Source organism: Syngnathus floridae, chromosome 6 (assembly GCF_059516105.1).
Source record: "Syngnathus floridae isolate MCC-2025c chromosome 6, RoL_Sflo_1.0, whole genome shotgun sequence".
NCBI lineage: Eukaryota > Metazoa > Chordata > Actinopteri > Syngnathiformes > Syngnathidae > Syngnathus > Syngnathus floridae.
Genome location: NC_142418.1, coordinates 18,149,954 through 18,167,205, shown reverse-complemented (window position 1 = coordinate 18,167,205; position 17,252 = coordinate 18,149,954). Strand labels below are relative to the sequence as shown.

Below are 17,252 nucleotides of genomic sequence, written 5' to 3'. Positions count from 1 at the left end.
AACTGGAGGATACTTTTGAACTATTTGCGGTGCAGCGAAGGCACACAGAGGCGAAAAATAAACGATTTGTCGCCACCTAGTGGTGTTACGAAGACATTGCATGGGAATGACAACGGCGGACCTAATAGCTTTAACTCACGCTACCAAGCGCTAATTAAGGGCAGGGCATTTAATTGAATCATCTAATGACTCACACAAACTTCTGAGTCAGATTTTCTCGTGACATTTATTCAAATAAACAATACAGTTTATAATTTTCTAGGATAAAATAAGTCTGAACACAAGAAGCATTTTGAGACGCAACTGTCCCCCCCATAGTAATAGAAATGGGCTGCATTTTTTGTTTTATTTTTTGGGGTTGGGGGAGGGAGGAGGGGTGGTTGACACTATGTCAATCCCGTGACTTTTGATCAGTGCCCGAACACGCCCGACCTCTGCGGAGAAGGCCGCCGTGTTCAACACAAACACCGAGGGAGCATTTACAAGTGGAGCCGTCCACAACCTGCAGCACTGGGGCACCGACATTTCGTTAAGGTCAAATCGTCAAAAATAATAATAATAAAAAAAAAACTAAACCAGATGAAGAGCAACCTTGTCCTACCACCGAGACATCTATACATTTAAAATGATGTTCAACCTCCCCCCTTTGCGAGGAGTCACATCACTCCACTACGAGTATTCCTAGCAAGAATAAGAGAAAAGCCCTCCAAACAGTTTGGACGCCCACTTAGCAGCACTGCCACGACATTCCGTGCCAAAGGTGCAAGTGGCGCTCGGAGATGGGCGATCTCAAGCCGTGTTGGGGGAACGCATCAAAACAAAAGAGTGAATGTCACTCAGTCTTGCAAACAATCAGCTCTAAAAAGAAACTTGAAGTGTGTCGGGCAGCAGGTTAGAAGCAGGGACATTGAGCAGACGCGTGTTGGACACCTTTTAAAACCTCGGCCGGCTTGCGGTGTCCTTTCAGAGCTCCTGGTGAGGTCACCTGTGCGCTGCTCCTTATTGCCAAACATCTTTTACGATGTTTGTAAAGAATAAATAGGTCAAAATGATGCAAACACGTGCCACACTTGCCCTTTAACTTCCATGCATATGGACTATTTACAAACTGAAAAACAAAAGACACTACTTTTTTTTTTCCCCCCTCATTTTTTTTGTTTTTTTTATGAAATGTCTTTGCCCCTTTACAATCAGCCCAGCACACAAAAAGAACCTGGCGCCACATACTGCAGACGTGGCCAGGACGATTAAAGCTGTGTTTAAAACATGTTCACACTAACGGGAAAAAAAAAAAAAACAAGAAAAGAAATCTGATAAGATTCACAAGCAAAAAGAGGGAAAAGCTGAGGGGAGGTGTTACAATACAAACCAGAGGATGTACGGTTTTGTTTTAAGATGGACTTTCTGCTGCTAACAATACTGTAGTACACTTTCTTTTTTTGATGACTCTACCTTTTTATTTAAATATAATTTACTTAGATATTGTTAAAGAAAATGATGCAAAAGTGGTAAGGTTTGCCAAAGGAGAGGCAGCAGAAGGCCCATACTGCCCCGATCAATTGCATCAGCGCTCTTATTTTTTTTGTCAAGATACTCCCGAGTCCATAGCATTGGGACGTGTCCTCAATCCTCAATGTACTCCCACAAGTCCTTCTCGTAGCCTTCGTGCACGTGCTGCAGCAGAACCCGTCGCCGGCTCTCGCAGTATCTGCACGCGCGCATACGACACAAACGTCCCGTCACACACCCGTCCGTCCGTCCGTCAAATCTGACCGACGGTTGGACTTCTGTCCCGCTTTCGCTCCTCTACTGACCTGTACTTGTCTTGGACTTTCTGCTTGATGTCTTGCAAGGAATCCTGCGAGATGTCTCGTTCTAGGTAGCCAGACAGCACTTCAGTGGCGTTTTCCAAGTCGGCTTGGTTGTTCTGGAAAGGCAGCGAAATGCGTTACGGTTCACACAAAATCCACAATCTTATTCTTATCCTAACAGAAGTGTCAAAAATAATTCAAGCAAGTGCTGTCATGCATTCACCAAAAACATTTGAGGGAGGGGACTTGACTTGTTTGTGGGTTCAGAGGGTCTCTAGACATCAAAGTATGGCTGCTTCGCCGGTTTTGTCGTGGAGCATAAAGTGACACGACTCACCTTTGTCTCTACCGGCCATCAAATTTCAAGCCATTAAAGTCATTACTTCGAGCAAGCGGTAAATCATAAAATCTCACTCAGGCACAACATAATGTCGAAGAATGAAATGAGAGGCGTGGGGATTGTGTACTTTGCTCCTTGTCACTTTCGTTAAGTTGACATGTATTATTTTACAAGGAAGCTGCCACAACAAATATGGCACAAGTGCTTATTACCAGAAAAGTACGCAAAGTGGCGTCTATGTTTTGATGTTTAGTTTAAACAATAATCAAGTTTTTGATGGTGTGATTTCAAGATTTCTCCCTTTTGGTGTCTATGGCTTTATTGTCTTCTTAATTAAACACAAAGGCTACATCCGGTTAATATCTAACTAGCTATCAGTGAGCCAAACACTTAAGATAACCGAGCTAGCTTAACTTCACAACTGACAAAGCTAGCTTATGTGCACCTGGACGTCAACTGCTTTCAGCTGTCGATCAACGCCAAACCTGAAAGGAGGAATGTGGTTGGTTGGACTGAGCTGAACATGCGTGGCAAGGTCATTTCGATGGTATTATCTTGAATGCTTATTTCTTCATTTTGATACGATAGCGATATAGCCCAACTTTGCAGCATTCAACTTTGGTCTGGTCTTTCTCTAATCCATGTTTTGGTTGCATTTTTCCATTTCCAAAATGTGAGTACAATTAAAGGCCTTCACGGAGACCAAGACTTCCTTCATCTTACCTCAAAAATAATGGACTGGTTGTTCTTCTTGAGGTAGAAGGCAAATACGTAAGTGAACATGAGCGTGGAGCGGCACTGGCACAGCACGTCCACGGCCTTCTTCAGGAACTGCACCTCGATCCAGGACATATTGTGCTGCTGCATCTCCTCCATTTTCTGCTTGACCTGAGCGTACAGCTTGTGCTCAAAGCGCAGGCTCTGCATGTGGTTCATGTAGCGGTTGCAGTAGAACAGGTACCTCTGCAAGGCCGCCCTGGAGCGCTGCCAACGACATGGTGTTTTAACACCCATTCAAACGGAAAGCCCCATCACGATTTCCAGACTTACCTCTTGAGCGTCTCTGGCGGCCTTGGCATCGTCTTCATTGTAGCGATTGCAATTGTACCTAAAATAAAAAAAACATGTTAGGATTTATGAAATACTATTTTATTTTGTGGCCTTGAAAAGTTTTTTTGAATCATATCAACACTGAGCACATTTTTTTTTTTTTTACCAAGCAGAACCATGAGGTTCCCATGGTCCCAGGCAGACCCAGCAAAACTCAGCTTTGCAGTTCTGGTTCCGACAAACCATGTGATTGCACCCTCCATCTTTCTCGATGGTCACATGGCACTTTGGACACTCCTACAAGAGACAGGAGAGTTTGATCATGAAAATGTATTCAATGAATAGGACGCACATTGTGTAAAAGACGCATTTCTAAACAAGGAGCCTAAGGTATCGTGTGCGCAGCTCAGCACGTGCATGTAGTTCACAATGTCGTTAAGTTGGTTGGGCACAGGTTCCCTCTGCTGATTATGGAGACACAAATAGGAATACAACCACCTTATCTCCAACCTGACCCATTTTACTGACCGCCCTCTCGGTTGATCTGCGCTTAGCCTATGAGATTCCAACCTCACTGCAGCTAGGACATAGACAACAAAATAATTTGCTAAAACAAGGATTTTATTATTGTTAAATCCAAAGGTGGCTAGAAAAAAAAAATCAGTCGAGCCAGTGAATACAACAACATTGATTTAACTTGTTTACCTTTGTATTTGCAGCAATCCAGTTTGAAGTTTCACTGTCATCGTCACATTTCTTAATCCACTTTCTCAGCCACTGCAAAAGTAAATTGGTGTCGGAATCAAGACATCACTCTTGACTTAAGTAAAAAAAAAAAAAAAAAAATACTATCTGTATTAATACTCGGCCCTACCTTGCACTTGACAGGATCGTGCCAGTTCTCCCCACAGTTGAAGCTGCAGCAAGACGCAAACATTTCTCCCACATCCAATACATCTTTTGTTTGACATTTGTTTTTCCTCCTACCAGAATTGACGGCCACACTTGCACCTCACTGGTTTGGCATCTGGGTACTGGACTTTAACGACGTGATGGCAGTCTGGAGCGGGGCACCACTTTAACAGTCGATTGCACTGAAGACGATACAAACGGCTCATGTCACAAGAGTGCCAGCAGCTAAATGTAATTCATGCGGTTAACCACAAATGTCCGGTGGACCCTACTAAAGATGGACTCAGTTATGTGACACTGGTGGACAACTGTCGCCATCATCTAAGCTTTATTAACTCCTTTCGTAAGTGGCAGTAAGTTAAAAAAAAAAAAATCCACATTTTGTTTTTGCCATTGTGGTACCTTTTGTGCGTCACAAAAAACATCAACAACAAAAAGTTGCCATTCGTTTTTTGGATGCTCATTCAGCTAAAATCTCATGACAGACATTTTGTTTACCACCTTTGTTGCCTGGCCGATAATCGGTCTCTCTCTTTCTATCGCTTCCCATTCCAACAGAGTTAAAAGAGAAGGAAAGAAAATCCAACTTACCTCTACAAAACTATTTGTAATTAAATGCTGGTACTTCAACTTGACTTTTGAGTCTGTGATGAGCCGCCTGTAAGAGAAGTCAAAAGATTTGTTAGCATTTCGTAAAATTCAAATGTTTGGCTGTAAAGTCGGCAGACAATAAAATACCATTTGGGGAATTTTTTGGAAGACGGAAAATAATCACAATCCAAACTGACAATCATTTAAATGTATTTCTGCTGTCTAAATGGATCAATGACAAGACGACGGGGTATCTTGTTACATTACATTATGTAGGTTAAGACAATTAGTGTCTGCTTAAGAGCCAGCCTGAGCGCTAAATCAGGTAGCGATGCAAGCATTCAAATTCAAAGGACTACCTCGGTCTCAACATGAAACAAAAAATATCAGTGTTTTCATTTTAATTTTTTTTCTGAACACGAAAAAAAGCAAAGCAATACTTACATGACTGTGTTGTCATCAACCAAAATGTCACAACTATGAGCAGGGCAAGAAATAGTCTGAAGGGAAAAACACAAAATGTACATTATCATGAGCGACACAATACTCCCCCTCACATCTTTTTTTTTTAGATTATATGTGTACCTGTCCCATTCCTTCTTCTATAATCTTAGTAGTCAGGTAATCACCCCAACACTGCATGCAGAACTTGTGTCCACACTCCAAGCCGGTAAAATACTATAAAACACAAGAGTGTTAAACCTGTACATCTTGAAAACAGAGCAGTGTTGCATTTGGTTTGAAAAGTCTTCAAAATTGGCCAAATTGGAATGATGTAGGTTTTGCATCACAGAAATATACTTGCAGACAAAACTGCTCATGTAACGCTGCAATTTCCACATCGGTACACATTGCCTGAGTGGAGTACGATGACAACTTACAGAGTTAGGGAAAATCAGATAGCAGATCTGACAGGGCATGTCCTGCACGGACGATCGGGTGTTGATCGGAGGACGGATGCGGGGTTTCTTGCTGGGGTTGATGACGTGACACTCTGAGAAGAGCTTGTCCAGATTGCCGTCAAAATACCTGGGTGAGGTCGAGAACATAGAAAAGACCAATTTGCTAGATCAGTTGGAGACTTTTAAGGAGACCAGGAAAGAAAGTAGAGTGGCATTACCTTTCCATGAGTTTTTCTTTATCCCAGTTGAAGTGACTAAGAAGGATGCGTGTAATTGTTGCAGGATTCTAGGGAAATCAAGATAAAGGCTGTTAGGCATGAAGATGACCTCTTAAGATTGTTCACTACGCTACAATTGATGTCATTTCACATTTAATTGAGTATATCCACAGACCCATCTGTCACGACAATTAGCATTCGAGGTTAGTACAGTAGCGCCGCGGTTTTGTCGACTAATTGCTAAAAGAAGCTAAAAGCTAACCTTGTTGCATCATTTCACCAATTCCAATATGAAGCATAAATGGAGTTGCCCTTCAAGTGGAGACGTTGATTACTTGCGCTCGATGCCGTACTTTTAATCAAAAATTGATGGAGTTGTATTGCTTGGCAGTAGACAGAGAGAAGCTGATAAATAGCACCTATTTTAGAAGACGCTCAAGAGAGGGTGTATAAATCACGTGTCGAGCTCACTGACAGCAATATGGTAACTTCGGATATCAATTGAAGATGTTTGTTTTGATATCCAACACTGTATTGGGATGTTTCTATTGAGCCTTGCGTAGCAAAATAACACTTTTAGTAAGAGTTGCCGTTATATTCCAAGTTCCTGCAGAAGCTTTTCTACTGTCTAGTAGTAGATGCTAAATCCTATGTTGTTATGTCAAAAGGCTAGTAAAATATATGTAACAAACTGTTATATATTGAGTGTGGTGCTGATCAGGATTTGTGATGAGCACTTACGTTGCAAACAAGAAGTGCTGCTTTCTGGTGTTGGGGGACAATTTATTGACTAAGTGGTACTCGGTTTAAAAAGTTTGAGAACCACCGGTGTACAGTACTTTTATCTGCATTACAGGTCAAGAGCCGGGATTGCATGTAACATGATGTAGGTCCAGTGGACACAAGATGGTCAAAAGAGCAGAAAATGGCCTCCCGCTAAGAATTCTCAAGGCCAGGGTGTCTCATGTCCCCACTTCTTATTTTACAGTATCTCTGATCGTGTTACAGTAGGTTTTTTTTTAGTAGATGTAGGTCACTGTAAAATCACAGCTATAAAAATATGCATTGCTCAGAGGTAATTCACAAAGGTTGAATGAGTCATGGTTAAGTGAAAAGCAACTTGTCATATTACTGTACCATTTCAGCCCAACCAGTAAATTAGGGAGGTTTCTAACCAATGGTTTAAGAGATTCAAATGTTTATGTACTGTGTCCTGTTGCCAGGCACTGCTTGTTAAAAACAAAGGCAACTTTCAGTTTTCCCCAAGTGTGGCATGTCGTACAAGAGCAAATGGAGGCCCACATCACGACTAGGTGTCACTTCAGTACATTTCTTCTGCAGCCATTACCTGATAAATAAAAGAATAAAAATAAAAAACACAACTATTGGCTAGATAACAGCCAACCTAGACAAGCCTCTGAAAAATAACACGCCTTTGTCACCGTAAGTGACCCTGGGTATGTAGTCAACTCACGTCAACTAATTCGATGACCAAGCTTTTCATTAAGTGGTGAAAAATAGCGTTGACGCTATTTGTACTTGACCAATGATGTTAATAACGAAACGTTCGTAGATGAATGAATTGCAAAGTGTTGGCCTGCGTTAATAGAATGAAATGGTTGCCTTATTAGGATACAAACACTACTTGTGGTGTGGTAGCTAGTATGGTGGCTGGCTAATTGCAAGCTAGCATTAGCATTGGCAACCGTTGCTGCCAACTTCTCAATAGGGATTAGACTACTTCCTGGATCAACAACATAAATGACATTTTACGTTGAACGTTTGGGCAGATACCCTTGCGGGTACAAAGGCGGACTACAACGGCGTCCGCTATAGGTAGCCACTACGGGTTAACCTGTCAAGTCCCAGCAAGTGAACTACTCCAAGAGCTAACTGCTAAGCTAACAACCATGGCCTGTTTACGGTTCACCAAGAGCCTCGGACCTTGGCTTTAGTGACGGTGACACGACAAAAGCCATACCTGGATAACCTCGTTGACCTCCTTGATGCACTCCACCATATGCTGGAGGATCTGCTCAGCGGTCAAAACCTCGAAGCGATAGTCCTCCTCCTCTTCCTCGCCGGGGCCTTGACCGCCTCCCACCGTATCGCCGCACTCGTCCCGCTCCGCGGCGGCCACAACGGGATCGACCAACTCCACCTCGCCGAGCTCCAAGGTGTCGTCCTCAGGCTCCTCTTCGCCGCTGTCCTCGCTACATTCCTCCTCTTCGTCGTCGTATTCATAGGTATAACCCTCGTCTGAGTCCATTCCTAGGGGCGCTTATCAACTTGTGACAAACTCACCTAGAGGTCGGTCTATCAACACAGTGTGCGTGCGTGCGCGCGGTTGCTCGCGGAATGAGCCAAAGGAGGCGAAACAATCCGAGCTTGTTTTCCAGGCAGCTGCGAAAATAACAAAACGTCGCCGCTGTTAAGCCAACAAAGGGACACGGCGTCACAAATTGACGACGCGCTGACGTCACACGGACTGTACAGGAACCCACCAAAAAAAAAAAACCCCTCCGTTCCGAATTAAAGCCTTCCCGACGTGACGAAACACTTCCCGGTTCTGTAAAACGTTTCGAATTATAAGATATATTCGGACACTAAATTAGAGTCACATTCGGAAAAACGTCAACCTTTAATTTCACATATTACACCCGACCTGAGGTTGTGTTATTAAATCAAATTGAGTGCTTTTCTACTTTTTCTACATTTAAAATGGACAAATGAGTTAGGTAAACGAAAGTAGTTCAATTCTGTCCTTGAATAGTTATTTAAATCATAAATAATGTCCTGATACTGCAATAAATGAATGCAAAATGCTATGTGTAGTTTATTCAAGTAATATTTTAAAGACATTGGGTAAAATAAAGTAATACTTAAAAAAATCATAATTGTTGTTTTTCTTGTTACGTTGTGCATTCACTCCTGAGCACGACTGCAGTAATAATTATCCATCATATCCTCAAATATACTCCACTAAGTGGCAGTGGAGATTTTTCATATTGCATAAACATCACCCAATCCAATGTTATACACTACCAATGCTATTACAAAACACAGAAGAAATATGGAGGTCATGACTTGACAAAATTCAGAAGGAATTATTTGTATTTTAAAACAACAGTGTCTACGCAAATCACGCCATCTTGTCAACATGATGCGCAATAACCCGTTCCTTACTGTTAAAACTGATCTGACATAATTTTGCTATGGAAAGGGGACAACTGAATTAGCCCTCGCATGGATTACATTAGGGGCAGCAGATGGCAAGGGCAATCCATGCTGCAGTCAGAGTGCTGACACCTCCAGCTTGGCACTTGGTTTTCACCCACCATTCTCTATCACTAGCTGGTATATAGTGCTGAGCGAGACACTTTCACAAGGTCAACGTTTTCTCCCTTTCCAATGATTCGCTTTAGATTTTTATAATACAGACCGTTTGAATTGTTTGAATGTGGCACTAGCTGATCTAAACAAAAGAGAATTGTGTTTTTTTTTTTTTTGCTGTTGCCTGCCTTTGTTGGTGGGATTGTTGTATTATGCGGTATTGAGGAACATTTGAAGACAGGGAATAAATAAGCAAGCCATGTGATCATACAATTTGACATGGCTTGATGAATGGCTATGTATTGTAACTGATTGGTTTGTGTGTGTGGACAGTACCGATTAGGAGGATGACAAATCAGTATTTTCTTACACAGCATTTGGTGCCAATCTTGTCCCTTCATAGCAAGACCCCCATCTCACTTGGAAGACATTCATGATGGCTCTGAAAGAAAGAATACAGAAGCAGCATTGCAGCAAACCCATGGAGAAGCTGCTGTGTGACATGTTGAAAAACAGATGATCTCAGAATAGGAAGACCATTTTTTAGCACGTTTTTTCACCAAAATAAATGTTATTGGCTGAATACCAGTGTCAAATTTTCCTGACACATGAAGTATTGGATGACACAGAGTCAACGCAGTTTTTGTTTTATTACAACCCCTAATTGAAGTCACTTCTTTGGTTGACGACTCAGAGAAATTATGACACTAAGCAGTGGAATAATTTAGGTTATGTACATAGTTCAAATATTTAAATAATAAAAAATGCTAGTATTTTCATGTTATGCTTAAAAATAATAGATTTGTATGAGTGTTATTATGCTTTCTACCCATTTGTTGGAAATGATTGTAATCACGATGTAGTGACGATAGGCGGCGCTAACGTCATCATGGTTTCACGCCGTGAAGAAGGAAAACACGGAAAAACTAACGAAGCAACATGAGCTAAACTTACCACTAGCAAAACATCTCTTATGCTGTCAATATTTATTTTAATTAAAGCGACTATTTAATTTAAGAATGTTTGGGAAGTCTTACCAGCGTCTTTCTCAGACTGACCCGATCGTACCGCGGACTCCCGGACTATTTGTATCTAGTGACAGCTACTCACAAGCAGGCTACTACCATAAAGGGCTGTCCTTTGATTACATCCCTAATATTTCTGAAAACGACTTCAGTGGTAAGTGACGTAACCATTTATGAAGTAGTCAACTAACTAACCACATCTTTAATACGTATTTTACGTACACGATGAAGTGATGCATCATTCAATAACTTCCAGTGCAGTTCACTACGACTAACCAAATACGTAATACGACACACTAATCTTTTTCTCTTTTGTAATGTTTTAAAAACTTTTTTTCTCTCGTAGATAGCTCCCAGGGATGGCTGTCATGGATTTGCAATCTAATTGTCATCTTCCTCGTCCACGTCTGTACTTTCGTAACCTTTCCAATAACAGGATGGTTTGTATTAAAAGTAAGCATTTCCAAACCGTGTCCTTTGTGTGTTGGGTGTAAATGACCGATTTGGATCATGTTTGTAGACGGTGCCAAACTACCAAAGGATCGTAGTGTTTCGCTTGGGTCGTGTCTGTCCTCCAAAGGGCCCTGGCATTGTCCTGGTGCTGCCCCTTATTGACCAGTGGCAGAGGGTAGACCTGCGCACCCGTGCTTTCAATATCCCTCCATGCCAGGTAAACCAACTGGTTGAAGCCACTCCTTGACCAAATAGATGGGAAGTCACATCAACTGATGAGTGTGTTGTTTAGTTTGTCCTACAGGGGGCAGTCATGGAGCACAGATATTTCAAGGAGTATTTTTCTGTTCTCTTTTTAATTAAAAGGTACATACCAGGGATGGTGGCCTCTTCTTTGTGGGAGCAGACATTCAGTTCAGGATTTGGAACCCGGTCTTGTCTGTGGTGTCAGTCCAGGACCTTAACGCTTCAACCAGGATGACGGCACACAACGCTTTAACTCACAGCCTGGCGAAGAAGACTGTCAGAGAGATCCAAACAGAAAGAGTGAAACTAGGAGAATATCTTGGGGTAAGAAAACATATGACTCACCATCTCTGATGCTTCATGTTCATATTCAAGCCTTTTCCCGCTGTTCGCAGGTGGACATAAATGAAATGACTCGGCCCTGGGGGCTAGAGATAGACAGGGTGGAAATCACTCCAGGTGCTCTTCTCAAAGCCCCTGAGGAAGGACCCCCAGGGCCTCTTGATGTTCCTCCCTCTGTACCCAAGGTGGAGGACCTCACAGGTACCCTTCAACAACTTGCCATGCACTTCATGAGCCACAGCTTCCAGCCTCAACAAGGTAAGGCCGGCCTCATGCTCACAATAAATGAAGACGCGAGTCTCATTCGACCACTGCTGCTTACTATCGTCCCATTATAGAGAGCAGTGTAACGTTTATAGATGAGCAGAGTGGCGACCATCAGGCTGTGGCCACAATAAATTCTATTGAAGAGCTGCTCCGTGCAGTCCAGCTTGTCCTCTCTGAAACTTTGGTGAACCAGGTCGGCGCCTGCTTCCAGTTTGAGATCAGCTCAGGAGAGGGAGAGCATCGCACTTACTATGTGGATTTGAGCCAAGGTGCCCACCACCACTACACACACACAAAATGTGCTGTCATATGAAAGATTTAAAGCTGCACATATCAGATATTCACACTATGTGTGTCGTCTAGGTCACGGTGCAGCTGGCGCCGGATCCCTGTGCAGAATGCCAGATGTAACTCTGACTATGTGTGACGAGGACCTTCTGGCCATGTTTCAAGGAAGACTGCAGCCATTTGCTGCCTACAGCAGTGGGAGACTTCAACTTCAGGGTGATATGAAAACGGCTATGAAATTGGAAGAACTCATAAAACTGCTTAGGCAGTAAAAAATTTATTATTGAGAAAAAAATTATGGAATGCACTGGTTTTTATTTTATGCACTGATTACTTTTGCTGTGAATGAATTTCTCCTGGACTTGTTTTGTTTTCCCCAAATAAAAAGTTGTATTTTTTTAGACTTTTTTTTAAAGAAAATTCTAAAAAATAAATTCCATTTCACTGTGTTTTTGTTTTCTACTCAAACTACTGTTCTGAAGTTTTTCATAATCTAATTTATTGACATACACCTGCAATGGCAAACTTACTGGGGTTTTTTTTGCTTTACATTCTTGATGTTATTTTGTAATTTGCCGTGTTTAACTGGATTACATCAGACATGACATGAATAGAACAACAAACCTTTTGATCCATCTCTCATACTGCAATGCACAGTGTACACGCAAGTTTTTAGCGGGCCTTGAGGACGAGGGGGGTGGGGGAGGACTATTTAAGCCAGCCTCCAGTTCTTCAACCTCCTGCTTTTGACACAGCAGTGGTAGGAATGACCAGGTGGAATTTGTGCCATGGCTCCTCTGCGAGCTACCTGGAAAAACTGATGGCAGCGGGCGCCTGCAGAAGAAGAAGCAGCAGCAGCATGCCGATGGTTAGACAGGCGTTCACGGAGAACAGCAGCATCATCAAGCCTTACAGCGAGATTCCCGGGTTATGGAAAAATGGCATCGCCAACTTGTACAATTTCTGGAAGCTGGATGGCTTCAGAAACCTTCACCGAATCATGCTGCAGAATTTTAATACTTTTGGACCCATTTACAGGTATGAAGGATTGTGTTGTGGAGCCGAAATAATATCATCAATGGCTTGAAATTAGTTTTTAACATGGTACAGCTATCGCACAGTGCTTAGAATGTGGGCTATTAAGCTCATGTTTGATTTTTCCTGAGATCCAAGGTTGGCTAAGTCCCTATTTGAAAGCTAAAAAAAAAAAAAAAAGTACAGATTTATTAACAAGGCAGATTACTCATTTGACTTTTCTTCCTTCTCTCGTTGTGAATTTCAGAGAAAAAGTAGGATATTACGAAAGTGTGAATATCATCAACCCAGAAGATGCTGCCATCCTGTTCAAAGCAGAAGGTTCATACCCGAAAAGACTGAAAGTGGAAGCCTGGACCTCATACAGAGACTACAGGAACCGCAAATATGGAGTTTTACTGAAGTAGGTATTGTCGTCCAATGAAATGCTTCTTTGTTCATGTACAAACTCTAAACTCAAATGAAGACTTTCTATAAAATAGCACAATGAAAAAACAGACCCTTGCAGGTTAAACACTCATTGATTTTCCATCAGGAACGGGCCAGAGTGGAGGTCAAACCGGGTCATCCTCAATAAGGAGGTGATCTCCCCGAAGATGCAGGGGAACTTTGTGCCCTTGCTGGATGATGTGGGTCATGACTTTGTGGCCAGAGTTCACAAGAAGATAGAACGAAGCGGACAGAACAAATGGACCACGGACCTCTCCCAAGAGCTCTTCAAATATGCTCTGGAGTGTGAGACATGGCATCCAATCGAGATGTAGACGGTACGACGGTCGTCTAAGGTGACTCTTTGTTCTGTCCCACATAGCGGTGAGTACAGTTCTATACGGGGAGCGTCTGGGCCTGATGCTGGACTACATCGATCCGGAGGTTCAACATTTCATTGACTGCATCACCCTCATGTTCAAGACAACCTCACCCATGTTGTACATACCTCCGGCTCTACTCAGGCCGATCCGAGCCAAAGTGTGGCTGGACCACGTTCACGCTTGGGATGGAATCTTTAACCAAGGTAGGACTTTTAGAAGAACCTGGGTTCGGTGAAGTATATTGCTTTTCCTTCTCAGCTGACCGCTGCATCCAGAACATCTACAGGCAGTTACGCCAGGAGACTGGTCATAGCAAAAAATACCCAGGAGTTCTGGCCAGCCTCCTCATGCTGGACAAGCTGTCCATTGAAGACATCAAGGCCAGTGTCACTGAGCTAATGGCTGGAGGAGTTGATACGGTAATCCAAAATCCAAACACAAGCTTCATAGAAACTTTCTCTTGCATTGGTGAGGTCAACATGCTGTTGTATATTTCAGACTTCCATCACATTGCTATGGACATTATATGAGCTGGCCAGACATCCAAACCTCCAGGAGGAGCTGAGGGCTGAGGTGTTGTCTGCCAGGGCACAAAGCCAAGGGGACATGGTGGAAATGCTGAAGAATATTCCTTTGGTCAAAGGAGCTCTGAAGGAAACACTAAGGTGATCAGAATCTTGGAGGAAAGTCAATGTCAACATGTTTCCTAGAGAAGCAACAACATTCCTTCTTGTTTCCTTCAAGGTTGCATCCAGTGGCAGTGAGCTTGCAAAGATACACAGCGGAGGATATCATTATTCAGAAATACCACATTCCAGCCGGGGTAATTCATGAGATGATATTGTAACATTTTTACAGAAGCTGATGCCAATTAGAGCTGTCACAAATAACCGATGAATCGTAAAAGTTCCAGGACTGTTCTCACACTAAGTATGTTAATCATGCCTTTAGACCTTGGTGCAGTTAGGGCTCTACGCGATGGGGAGAGACCCCAAGGTGTTTCATCGTCCGGAGCAATATCAACCCTCTCGCTGGCTGAGGAGCGAGAGCCAATACTTCCGCAGCCTGAGCTTCGGCTTCGGCCCTCGCCAATGTATAGGACGCAGAATAGCCGAGACGGAGATGCAGATCTTTCTCATCCATGTGAGTTGTACTCAAGTAGCAACGTATTTTGTCACGCCATTACGTTTCACACCAACGGCCACGTTTGCCGTGCTTTCTTTCCAGATGCTTGAGAACTTCCGAGTGGAGAAAGAGCGACACGTAAATGTGCAGAGCACATTTGAGCTCATTCTCCTACCAGACAAGCCCATCGTATTAACTCTGAAGCCCCTGCACAGTAGTCGATAACATACTTGTTCATAATTAGCACTCCTATAAACGCATTTAAAAATGAACTCAGGAATTTAACAAGTGACCATATGTACCATATGTACTGTGAGAATTAAAAACAAACAGAAACTTCATTTCATGTATGCACAGCACACATGGAATATTATTTTCATAATATGGATTCTTGCATTTCAATGACTGCATTTTTTTTTGGTGTACTATTTTGGTTATATTTGAGTTACCAGTGATGTTGAGTTGCGTGTTTCGAATATTTTTCCCCTTTTATGTAGCTAAAAACGGTATTCAAAATATTAGAAGCAGCTTTAATGTTCCATCAGTAAGTATATGTCATGTTGAAATACATGAAATATCTTTGAAATATATCTTGAAGCTCGGCTGCTTCTCTACTCTGATGCCAGAAACGACAGAAGGTCACATTCTGTCCTTCAGGAGATAAGAGATGTTATACCCGCAAAGCCTATCAGTGGGGTCCATGGTCAAAAATCAGGCGATTTGCTTTATCACATAACTGCATGTGGATAGACACAAAGATGAGCAAACACTCGAGGAAACCACTTTCTACATGGCTAATTTCTTTCTGCATTATAATGAATAACGCGAGTTCCTGTGTCTACCACAAACCATGGATTTTTTCCCAACTGAGCAATTATCATGTGCATAGTTTTATAATTACCAATCGTCACCACTAGGTGTCTCTTTCACCCTATCTGATAATAAAGCTACACTGACACAATAGCTCGGAGAATTATTTTTTCAATCCACTGGTTTCCAACCTGTAATACACGAAGGTACACAAAGATTAAAATATAAAGACGGAAAAAAAAAGGCACAGTTAAACCATGACCAACTTCTGCCATCTAATGGAAGGCCATTATATACTATATACTGCTGGCAAAGATACATTTTGTGAATAATAACAAGTGTCCTCTGCTCTTTTACACGTGTCGCTATCAAGCTGAACAGACAGTGTTGAATGGAGAGGGAGTGCTGCATGATGATGGGGGTCGCTGACAATTACGGGATTCCAATCCGGGATGGTATGGTTGTGACTCCCATGGGACGGTGGGGTGAAATTGAGCATCTAATTGAAAGGGCAATGGATGAGGGGACGGACGGTCATGACGAGAGATGAGAAGGGGTCTCAGTAGGCGCAAGACGGCAGCATCCCCATGACAAAGTCCCTTTAGACACAAGTGGTGTGAAAAAAACAGTCGGCTGCTTATTTGAAGACAAGAGGCGGGGGTGGGGGGGGTCAAACTAATTATCATGTGACAATCTTGGGACAGTGTTGAGCAAATCTAATTTTCAGGAAATGAAAAGAAAAACACGCCATGAAAAGGTCTTTAAGAAGCAATTGTCAGCACTGTGTGCAAAAATACACAGCAGCAGCAGACCCTCATCGGGTTTCAGCGACTCGTGTGCAGTCAGTGTGCAAAATGCTAATTTGATCTTTGGAGCCATTTTGTCTGCTGCCTGCAAGCGTCTGTTGCAGCATAATTTTTTTTTTTCCCCCTGTGTGGCTGTTCACTAAGCAAACATGACTGCATCCATATGTGTAGCTACCTTAGTTTGAAGCTATTCAAAACATAAAGAAGGGCTCTATGAGAAGGATTTATTCTCAAATAATTTGTGGAACAACTACATGAAAATATCTGTTTGGTGGATCTGATTAAGACCCACAAAAGGATTCGAGCACAATTTTGAACAGGAAGTCGGCCATTTTGATATGGAGCCGCCATTTTGAAAGCATTTCCAGGGCTCTTAGCTTGACAAACTCAAACAATGCGAACCTTCCGAGCTTTTTAGCCTATTGCCATCTAATGTGAGTAACACAGTGCCTCCTCTTGAACAAGAGAGCTTTTAGCAAATAACCCTGACGTCCTTCAAGGTTTCAAGTTCATGCAGTCAAACAGATAACAGATTCCATGGAAGAGAGTCATTTTGTACAATGAGCAGACTGCAGCTCTAACAAAGTCACGCAAAAGCACCTTTCATCCTGGCTGCACAGAGAGTTGGGTGTTTTTGAGGTGTCAGGAAAATCAACTTTGGAAGAGGGACTTTCAAATCAAACAGCAAGGAAGCGGCACCGTGGATACAATCCTCAGAGGAACGCACAATGGCTAATGACCGCTGGGTGATGTGCTGATCAGCACCTGTGGCTCTTTCCACGGAGTTCCACAAAAATCTGTCATGTGAGACCGCAATCGCAGTCTAATAGAAGTCATTTGATCTCTGAATTGATTATTTCTAATTCCAGATTTTCCGATTGAAAGA

The 17,252-nt window shown here is 42.5% G+C and overlaps 3 protein-coding genes across 6 annotated transcripts; 2 read left to right on the top strand and 1 right to left on the bottom strand.

Moving 5' to 3' along the window:
- Positions 1-207: 207 nt before the first annotated feature.
- On the bottom strand, positions 208-11,162 carry arih1 (ariadne ubiquitin-conjugating enzyme E2 binding protein homolog 1 (Drosophila)). 3 transcript variants are annotated; one of them, XM_088378823.1, is made up of 18 exons: positions 11,010-11,162; positions 10,718-10,933; positions 9,528-9,599; positions 8,129-8,227; positions 7,806-8,050; positions 5,825-5,892; positions 5,586-5,733; positions 5,290-5,382; positions 5,149-5,204; positions 4,705-4,771; positions 4,189-4,295; positions 4,076-4,118; positions 3,907-3,978; positions 3,368-3,498; positions 3,202-3,259; positions 2,875-3,135; positions 1,815-1,927; positions 208-1,708 (listed from the first exon to the last, which is right to left on the bottom strand). In XM_088378823.1, the coding sequence occupies exons 3-18, from the start codon at positions 9,556-9,558 to the stop codon at positions 1,624-1,626; spliced, it is 1,677 nt and encodes a 558-aa protein (XP_088234949.1). In that variant the 5' UTR covers positions 9,559-9,599; positions 10,718-10,933; positions 11,010-11,162; the 3' UTR covers positions 208-1,623. The 3 variants fall into 3 exon arrangements, with proteins under 3 accessions (XP_088234949.1, XP_088234948.1, XP_088234950.1); XM_088378822.1 differs by lacking the exons at positions 10,718-10,933; positions 11,010-11,162 and adding an exon at positions 10,195-10,310; XM_088378824.1 differs by lacking the exons at positions 10,718-10,933; positions 11,010-11,162 and adding an exon at positions 10,195-10,288 and having other exon boundaries at positions 7,806-8,227.
- stoml1 (stomatin (EPB72)-like 1) lies at positions 10,040-12,240 on the top strand. Of its 2 annotated transcripts, none has more exons than XM_088378827.1 (7): positions 10,040-10,336; positions 10,529-10,635; positions 10,703-10,852; positions 11,002-11,205; positions 11,277-11,481; positions 11,562-11,759; positions 11,854-12,240. In XM_088378827.1, exons 1-7 carry the CDS (start codon positions 10,177-10,179, stop codon positions 12,048-12,050), a joined length of 1,221 nt encoding a protein of 406 aa, XP_088234953.1. In that variant the 5' UTR covers positions 10,040-10,176; the 3' UTR covers positions 12,051-12,240. The 2 variants fall into 2 exon arrangements, with proteins under 2 accessions (XP_088234953.1, XP_088234954.1); XM_088378828.1 differs by having other exon boundaries at positions 10,187-10,336; positions 10,529-10,622.
- Positions 12,241-12,509: 269 nt separating this feature from the next.
- Positions 12,510-15,711, top strand: cyp11a1.2 (cytochrome P450 family 11 subfamily A member 1, tandem duplicate 2). Its single transcript, XM_088378825.1, has 9 exons — positions 12,510-12,816; positions 13,061-13,216; positions 13,349-13,548; positions 13,625-13,828; positions 13,884-14,044; positions 14,124-14,290; positions 14,370-14,448; positions 14,577-14,768; positions 14,853-15,711. The coding sequence occupies exons 1-9, from the start codon at positions 12,545-12,547 to the stop codon at positions 14,973-14,975; spliced, it is 1,554 nt and encodes a 517-aa protein (XP_088234951.1). The 5' UTR covers positions 12,510-12,544; the 3' UTR covers positions 14,976-15,711.
- The last annotated feature ends 1,541 nt before the right edge of the window (positions 15,712-17,252 follow it).

What these genes read in the sequence shown, in the direction of transcription:
- cyp11a1.2 (XM_088378825.1), top strand. Translation starts at nt 12,545, where the DNA reads ATGACCAGGTGGAATTTGTGCCATGGCTCCTCTGCGAGCTACCTGGAA. An exon ending in AAATATGGAGTTTTACTGAA is followed by an intron (nt 13,217 to 13,348) that starts GTAGGTATTGTC and finishes ATTTTCCATCAG; the next exon opens with GAACGGGCCAGAGTGGAGGT. An exon ending in TGGCTGGAGGAGTTGATACG is followed by an intron (nt 14,045 to 14,123) that starts GTAATCCAAAAT and finishes TGTATATTTCAG; the next exon opens with ACTTCCATCACATTGCTATG.
- arih1 (XM_088378823.1), bottom strand. Translation starts at nt 9,558, where the DNA reads ATGAAGGGACAAGATTGGCACCAAATGCTGT. An exon ending in TTACAAATAGTTTTGTAGAG is followed by an intron (nt 4,296 to 4,704) that starts GTAAGTTGGATT and finishes TATCGTCTTCAG; the next exon opens with TGCAATCGACTGTTAAAGTG. An exon ending in GAACCTCATGGTTCTGCTTG is followed by an intron (nt 3,260 to 3,367) that starts GTAAAAAAAAAA and finishes TTTTTATTTTAG; the next exon opens with GTACAATTGCAATCGCTACA.
- stoml1 (XM_088378827.1), top strand. Translation starts at nt 10,177, where the DNA reads ATGTTTGGGAAGTCTTACCAGCGTCTTTCTCAGACTGACCCGATCGTA. An exon ending in CAGGATGGTTTGTATTAAAA is followed by an intron (nt 10,636 to 10,702) that starts GTAAGCATTTCC and finishes TCATGTTTGTAG; the next exon opens with ACGGTGCCAAACTACCAAAG. An exon ending in CTATGTGGATTTGAGCCAAG is followed by an intron (nt 11,760 to 11,853) that starts GTGCCCACCACC and finishes TGTGTCGTCTAG; the next exon opens with GTCACGGTGCAGCTGGCGCC.